The sequence below is a fragment of the Centropristis striata genome, chromosome 1 (assembly GCF_030273125.1).
Source record: "Centropristis striata isolate RG_2023a ecotype Rhode Island chromosome 1, C.striata_1.0, whole genome shotgun sequence".
Taxonomy (NCBI): domain Eukaryota; kingdom Metazoa; phylum Chordata; class Actinopteri; order Perciformes; family Serranidae; genus Centropristis; species Centropristis striata.
The window spans coordinates 13,832,201-13,840,992 of NC_081517.1; the positions used below are offsets into that span (position 1 = coordinate 13,832,201).

Here is an 8,792-nt window from a genome sequence, read left to right on the forward strand (position 1 = left end):
AGAAAAGTAATTAATACATTTAAATGTAAAAAAAAAAGATAAATTCATGAAAAAATTATGAAAATATAGATGAAATATGAAATAAAATAGACACTACTATTTGCAGACAGTGTTATTAGGGCCTTGGGGCAATCGCACCGAGCACTGGTCCCATACAGCATTAGTTGTAGGGACCAGTGCTCGGGGCTTCGCCTGCGTGCATGCGTGCGCCTGCGTGCATGCATGCGCGTGTATGCGCGTGCGTGCGCGTGCGTGTGTTTGAAGCATGTGTATGCATGTGTGAGGAGTGTGCGTGCTTACGCGCATGTGTGTGTGTGTGTGTGTGTATCTGTAACTGTAATCACATCAAAGATCAAAGGCAATCAGATCAAAGCAATCAACAGAATTAACTGACACCTGTTAATGAAAGAGTGACAGCAGCCAGAGGTGGACTGAAATTTCTGACCTCGAACAGAAAGCATTTTTGGCAAAACCATAATACCTATCATTGATCCGACTTCACTTTGAGCGTCCCAAGTTCTTCGTGAACGTCTACATGTGATTTTTTTTTAAGAAAAATGAAAAAATAGCTTTGTTAGAGCGATCTAAAAAAACTGTTCCATCTTCCCTTTTTCCGAAATCTCCCTGCGTTTTTAATATGGGAGCAATGAGGCTGTTGGTGGTTTTGGTGGCGAATCTGTGCGTCCTACGCCCAAACTATAACTCTGACAGCTTTACCAGACGATTGTGAGTGAAAAGACAAATTTTCCTACATTTCTATGTATAAATTATTTCTGTAGAGTGGAATTTGCGGACTGGAGCGCAGTTTTCAAATTTATTTTTTGACAATTTTTTCTCTCCCTCTACACTCTGGCGATGATGTCACACACTGTGACACGAACATTATAATCTCAGAATTTCTCCAAAAATGATCATGGTCATTGAACAGGGATTGATAAAAAACTATATGACCTATCGAAACGCAAATTAATACACTAATACACAAGACTTGTGTCTACTGTTTAAAATGTAAATGGAGTCTCTAGGTGAAATTATGCCGGAGAAGTAGACGTTTAAAAATTTTCAATTATTGTTCTTTTTCGCTCATTTTTTGTCGCCCGTCCCATTCATTTCAATGCAAAATTTTGGCCAGTTTTTCGCGACTTACGTCGCGCAAAAAATTTGTATTCTGTAGAGAAAAGTAATAGCACACCGATCCCGAACAAACTGCACGTTTTGATATATAATTTGTCCTGCAACTCTTCAAGTTGTAGGACTAGTAGTGGGACGAAATTGCGTCCGGAAGAGGAATAAGAAAAAATCCACAGTATAACAGTAGTGCTCGGTGCGATTGCCCCGAGGCCCTAATAAAAACAAATACTAATAAAAAAGTAAAATAAAGGTTGAATCTAAAATAAAAGTAAAATAATGAAAAGAGTGCTTAGAAAGGCTGCTATTTGTACCCAGAGCTTAAAAGTGGCTGTCCATGATTCTTTTGGCGGCTTCTTTTTAAGCTATTTTAATATGCAGGAGCAGCCAGACAATCCTTGTTCTCATACATTATCTTTAGTTTGATTCAGACTTGAATGATGCTGTCCAGTGTAATAAAAGCAGACAATTTATGACAAGTCAAAGTTGCTACTTTTGTGCATGTTGTGGTGGCGCCCTCTGCAGGTCCAGGCTGGCCATCATTCCTCAGGACCCCTTCCTGTTCAGCGGGACCATCAGGGAGAATCTGGACCCGTGTGGACGACACTCAGACCAGCAGCTGCAGGACGTCCTGGACCAGTGCCACCTCAGCGCCGTGGTCCACAGGATGGGTGAGAGACTCAAGGCCAGGGGCGGGAAAAGGTTTAGTGAAGAAGTACTTTAGTTCTGGAAAAATGTCCATAGTACTCTCTCTGCACCATAACATAAACACGCAACCTCCTGCAGCTTTTTTATCTGCCACTTCTAGATTTGAAACTGTGAGATTTTCAGGGTAGGATGATTGTTTATGTTATTACAGAATTATTATTATTATTATTATTATTATTATTATCAAGTAACAATAATTCTCAAAGGAATGAAAGCAGAAGGTTTATATATATATATATATATGTGTGTGTGTGTGTGTATATATATATATATATATGTGTGTATATATATGTGTATATATATATATATATATATATATATGTGTATATATATATTATAACAGAAACTTTATACAACGTTTTAGTGGTGTATAAAACACCTTATAAATTAAGGTATGCAAAGGTTGGATTCTGAGACCATGATACCACATTGCTGCAACCCTAGCCACTTTTCCTACACATTTTTTTTTACCGGAAAATAAGTATATAATGATGGACTTATTGAAAAAAAAAAAATCAAGAAATCTCAAGTTTTTTTCAGTTTGTGTATATGCAACTGTTTTGTTCCTTCAAATAATGCAATGCAGGAAGGTTAGGCACTTATAAGCTATAATAGCTTCAGCAAACACCTTGTTGGTCAGTCCCAATGTTCATTTACTTGTAATGTTTTATTGCGGCTTTTGATGTTGTCAGATTCAGGTAACTTTTCTAATACCTTTTTTGTGTGTGTGTGTCAGGTGGCCTGGGTGCTGCTGTGGGGGACAGAGGGAGGTCTTTCTCTGTGGGTCAGAGGCAGCTGCTGTGTCTGGCCCGCGCTCTGCTGACTCAGGCCAAGGTGAGACCTCCCTGTGTTATTATGCAGCTGCAGCGCGGAGCTCCTCTGGCTGCAGCTCAACAGCTCAAACATCAAAGAATGCTCCAAAAAATGATCTTTTTTTTTTTGCATTACTTTATGTGCATACAGGTAATACTGTTCTTTTTAATGTAAGTTTAGAAAAAAGATTTTAATCCAGTGTGGTTGAGAACTGCAGAGAACTTTCCTTGAGCAGTTACTTTATGAATAATACAACAGGAAAGCAGCTGGTGAGTCTGTTTACAGTGCAACCAGACAAACAATGCATTGTTTTGAAATAATATGATGCCTTTAAATGCATCAAAAGTATTTTTAAAAATAAATGTAGACATTAATTAATGTATAAAATATGATTTTCTTTTTTAATTCAGTTATTGATTTATTTAGTCTTTACTTTCCTATTAAGTTTTTTATGTTTTTATTGTTATATATTTTTTTTATATTTATTTAGTTATGCAACACAGCAAAAATTACGGCTGGAAGTAGGGAGAATTTAAACATTTTTTCTGTGAAGAATAACACCGTTATAATGACATATATATATATATATATATATATATATATATATATATATATATATATATATATATATAAGCAAATTAACTTTCTTTGATAATTAATTTTTACAAAAAAAATCAAAAGTCAAAGTCTGTAGACACTGAAATTTAAATCCCTCTTTTTTATTTAATTTATCTTTATCTTTTTATCAGTTGATTGTGTTTTTTGCTTATTTCTTCCTCTTTTTTACATTTATTTAGTATTTATTTATTTATTTTTTTTAAATTGATGTCTTTTTGTATATATGTATATTCAATTTATTTATTTTATAGAAGTAACAAGTTGACTCCATGACACATTTTGAATGACAAAATGAAGAAGAAATTAATTTTTTAAAAGTAAAAAATAGAACTTTATGATCAATTACTTAATGCCTAAATGTATTTTTATGTATTTGTTTTTGGTACATTTAATGGCATATTAATTTATTTATCGAGTCATGAATTTATTTTTCATTTTGGCAGCTTCCTTCCTCCATACGGTGGAGCTGCTCACCTGTTTATGAGTTGGAGTTTTGCAGCCTGCAGCACTGTGACACTCCTTCTTCTTCCATCACTCCCTGAAATATTTAAATAACATCCCCTGTCATGAAATGGCTAAAATAACAGTGCTTTAATTATTTTAATGTAAAGTGAAATGCTCAGTTTGCATTAGCAGCAAGTAGATCCAGCTCTGATTCGTCTGCAGGAGAGAGAAGATTAAACACTGAGAGATAAATATCGGAGAGATAATGTGAACAAACTGTGACATGCTGCAGGATTTCTTTCACGTTTAGGTTCAAAATGTAGCAATGAAAATCAAACATAACACATGAAATGGCTTATAAACAGTATCGAAAACTCGATCTTTCAAGGAATCCTCAAGGATCATAATCTGATACACTGCCACACCCTTTTACTGTAATCGGCTCTATTTTTATCACTGTTTGATTTGTTCCCGTCATGAGAACTCGACACAATTTACCTGTTTAAAAGACAATCAAACACTGGATTAACTGAAGCTTTACTGCTTTAAAATACCATTTTTATTTCTAGTTTCTCTAAGAATAAATTTAAAAAAGCACAAAAGCAGTGTATCTTTCGACACTCCTGCTGCAATGACATGTTAGTATTTAAATTTCAGTGTTGACTTAAAACTGCAGCTTTCTTTATTTGCACAGCAGCATGAGACACTAAACCTTCAGCAACAGTTAAAGAGCAGCACACAATGCAATTCAATGCAGAAAACATGCAATTAATGTTGTTTATGTGCGTCTTTTATTGCTCAATCAATCAATCAATCAAACTTTATTTATATAGCGCTTTTCCTACATATACATTGCTGTTTTTTTTGTTAATGTAATTTTCCCTTTATTAAGTGTTTTGTCAGACTCTGTTCCCAGTCATCCCTGCACTGCTGGGACTTGTTGAAATCGCAGCATTTGAACATGATATACTGACAGTTTGTTTTCTACTCATGCAGGTCCTGTGTATCGATGAAGCCACGGCCAGCGTGGATCAAAAGACGGACAAACTGCTGCAACAAACCATCAGAGAGAAGTTTCAGGACAAGACCGTCCTCACTATCGCACACAGGTGAATTTGCAATCCTTTTTTCAAAATGTTTTATAACAGATTTTCACAGTGTTTACCATCTTTATCAAACTGTTTCAGATAGTTGCTCCTGTCTCATTTTATTTACTGTGGCCTTGTTTTTCACTACAATATATAAATCCTGCAGCTCAATGAAAACAGCACAATCATGGCTCGAAGTAGCAAGAACTCACAGTTATAATGCCATAAATCTTTTTTTTTTTTTAATTCAAGTCAAATTTGTTTGATAGTTAATTTTACAAAAATGATTTAAAAAAAATCAAAAAATTGACATGGACTCACTGAAATTTAAATCCCTCTTTTTGATATTTTAATATTTATTTATTGTATTTTAACATTACATTATTTATTCTTGTTTTGTCTTTTTAATAAGTTTTTATTTTTACTCTTATAGCTCTTTAACGTTTCTTTTCATGAGTTTTTTAAAATTACATTTTTATTTTTTATTTTTCTATTTTGTGCATTGGTTATTTTGACGTTTTTATGGCTTGTCAATCATCTGTGAAGCACTTTGATCTGCACTAGCCTTTATGAAAGGTGCTTCAAATAAGTTTGATTGATGTTTATATATCTATACAAAAGTTTTCCAAGTTACCTTATTACCTTTATTGAAGAAAAAAAAATGGCGTTCCATGTGCTATACTTGAACTATTTTTATATTTTTACAACCTCTCCTGTCCCCTCCTCTCTGCTCTGTGTAAATGGCCTGCTGTTCTGTCAAATTTCACAGATTTTTTTTTTACATGACTGTTGGTCTCAGCTGAGTCTGGTTTCTCTGTTTTGCTGAAGAGCACAAAATGTAATGTTTTGTAGAGAATGTATATACTGTAAACAGTTTGTTTTTGGCAGAATTTTAAATAAAACATGTAATAAGACATGTAAAATAAAGTGATTTTGATTAATTTTTATTTTTACTATTTAAAGCCTAGATTTGGTTACTTTCCTGATAGAAGTGTTCGTCACTCATGGGTTGTTAAAGCATCATCAGAAATGTGAAAATCTTAAAAATATTTCTGTTTTCACAGTTTTGGACTATGATAAAGCAGTTTTAGCATTAAGAAATAAAAAAGAAAGCATACATTTTAAACTGGCCGGGGTTTAATTGTTATTTCATTCTCCTGTCTTTTGGTTTCTAATTTTTGTAACCCTTTATTTAAACTCTCCTTAATGGAAATGTGGGATAATGTGTATATTTTTTGTCTGTTTTTGTCTCCAGGATCAACACCATCATGGACTGTGACCGGGTGCTGGTGATGCATGCTGGGAAGGTGGTGGAGTTCGACACACCGGCGGCTCTCTGCCAGACGGACAGATCCGTCTTCCAGGGGCTGGTCGGCTGGACAGGAGAGTGACCCCGCTGCAGAGACACTGGAAATATATATTTTTATATTTTCTTTTTATCCTGGAAGGTTTTCCTGAGAACTTGCTGGCTTTTGTCTGCACCGTCCTGCTTCACACCTTTAAAACTTTTACAGCAGACGCCTAAAAAACTCTTTTACTGTTGGAGCAACAAAGTGGGGAATGCTTTGCTCCAGGTTTCTGTTTGGATATTTTCTTGTTTTATTCTGCCGTTTAGTTTCTTTGTGGATGATTTCAATGCTGAAACAGCATTCATTTTTGTTTTTATGAACTTCTGAATTTTATTCTAAAAACTACACTTCCCTTAAATGACTGTTTTGCCTACTTGATCTACTTTTTGGGGGGCATTTTAAACTATGAAGTAATATATTTTGCACAATTAATAATTTGTTCTCCTGAGATTTGTTTTAATTTATTACTACAAGCAGTAAACTGTTAGCAGGCCTTTCATACAGCCCTCTATACTCAACCCGTCCAGTGTTGTCTGAACATATTTATTGTTTATTTTGTGGTTTGTGTAGGAGCTGTTTCAGGGTTGTGTTCTTATATTTACGTCCACTAAGGAGGGTTTGTTTCATGTTGTTTTTTCATGTTTGTCAGCAGGATTACAGTTTGGAGCGGATACAAAACAAAACATACTGTAACGGGATCTTTAAATACAATAAAAGAATGGGCATCAAACAGTAAATCTGCACAGTCAAACAAACTTTTAACAAAACACAATTTGGACTCTAGTGCACTTTCCGAATTGCAGGAAGTCAATTTGTTAAAGGACAAATATGTGTTAAAATGCCTTTTTAATGACGTATTGTGTTGCTGCAGAGAAGTCCTGCCTTAGACAGAGTTTAAAAAAAAAATCTTTATTTGGTAGAGAGCCTCGGCAAAAATCCCACATGATCATTTTAATATATTTTCAATGAAAGTGAGAAAAAGTTATGCAAAAATGATCATTCCCTCCAATAGCTTAAATCTAGCAGCCCTATTAAAGAGCCAAGAGAATAGCAAATTAAAACATACCAAAACAGAAGATAACATGAAATAAGAAAGGTATAAAATACAAGAATAAAAGTTACAGTTAAGTGTAAGAAAGTTAATAATTATTTGATTAAATAAAACCAAGAAAAGCAGGAATTTCTCAAGTTTGGGAAGACTTCAATTATTATCAAAATTGCTGCCCAATAATTGATTATTATTATTGTTTTTATAAGCCTATTGAAAGAAATGTGATATTGAAAAATGTGAAGTAATGTTTAAAAAAGAAAATAATAATTATATTATTGAATAATACCATTATTATTATTATTATTATTATTATTATTATTATTATTAATAATAATAATAATAATAATAATAATAATAATAATAACATATTTTTATATACTTTAATTAGATTTTTAAGCCTTTTTTTGGGAGAGTTTTCCCTCCAATTTGCCAATCATAATAATAATAATACATATAATTATACAGCATTTTCCCTCCTATATTCTTATGAACATAATTTTAAGATAATTTTTTTTTAACATTTTTTTTTTTTTTTTTTTTACTATTTTCCCTCTGATTTGCTGAGGCCCCGCTGGCAGCTCTTACATTAAAAAAGGGTTGAATCACTAATTGTTGTAGCTCTAATCTAAACTTAAAGTAAAAATATTTACTATAAACAAAACAATTTCTGTGGGGAGAAATACCACTGTTATTACTGCATGTATCCATGTTATACGTTGCTGTTATACTGAACAATCTAAGTCAGTGAACAAAGAGAGTGATGATATCTGATATATATAAACATATAAATGACTATAAATCATTTGGGAAGGATTTATTTTTATTGTTGTCGTTTTTGTCAACAGGTTTTCTTTATACTTAAAGTCCTCATAATAAATCAGTTTGTTTTGTAATAAAGTTGTTGTCACACCTGTTTTTTTTTTATTTGCTCTTATGTAAGTTCAGACCGCAGCCGAACCTTTCCAGGTAGGATTATATAATGACTAATGTGAATGCCACTGAGCTCTCTCTGTCTCTCTGCAGATTCACACAGACGGCTCTCTTTGTGTCCAACAGGCGACTTTAATCAGAGTGACTCACAGAGTGAACGCCTGCCGCTCCCTTTGGCTCGCCTCAGCATTTTTCTCATGTTAACACTCTTATCACGTTGATGGGGGGAGAGTTTGTTTTCTGCTTGGTTTCTGAGTGTTCGCTGCAGGTTCTCTGCTCTGAAAGTCGAGGGTTCGACTCTTGTGTGTGTGTGTCTGTGTCTGGGTGTGTGTGTGTGTGTGTGTATATATATATACATATATATATGTGTGTGTGTATATATATATTGTTTTTATCATACGAAAATTGGAGGGAAAATGGAAAGAAATGTTCCAAAATTAAAATTATATACTATAATATTATTCATAAAATAATAAAAAAATAATTATATATAAATATATATTTTATTATTATTAATAATATAAGAAAATGGTGGGAAAATGTTAAGAAATCTTACAGAAATATAATTATACATAGTTTAATAAAAAATCTCTCTCTCTGTCTATATATATATATATATATATATATATATATGCAGTATGAAAAGTAATTATAATTAGCCCT

The 8,792-nt window shown here is 33.2% G+C and overlaps 1 protein-coding gene across 1 annotated transcript in view; it reads left to right on the forward strand.

Annotated features, from left to right (window-relative positions):
• The window catches only part of abcc10 (ATP-binding cassette, sub-family C (CFTR/MRP), member 10), a 28,237-nt gene extending 21,699 nt beyond the window's left edge, over positions 1 to 6,538 (forward strand). The window contains exons 20-23 of the mRNA XM_059331968.1: positions 1,654 to 1,799; positions 2,573 to 2,670; positions 4,708 to 4,820; positions 6,055 to 6,538. Coding sequence (XP_059187951.1) covers positions 1,654 to 1,799; positions 2,573 to 2,670; positions 4,708 to 4,820; positions 6,055 to 6,190 — 493 coding nt within the window. The 3' untranslated portion in view covers positions 6,191 to 6,538. The remainder of the gene's footprint in view (positions 1 to 1,653; positions 1,800 to 2,572; positions 2,671 to 4,707; positions 4,821 to 6,054) is intronic.
• The last annotated feature ends 2,254 nt before the right edge of the window (positions 6,539 to 8,792 follow it).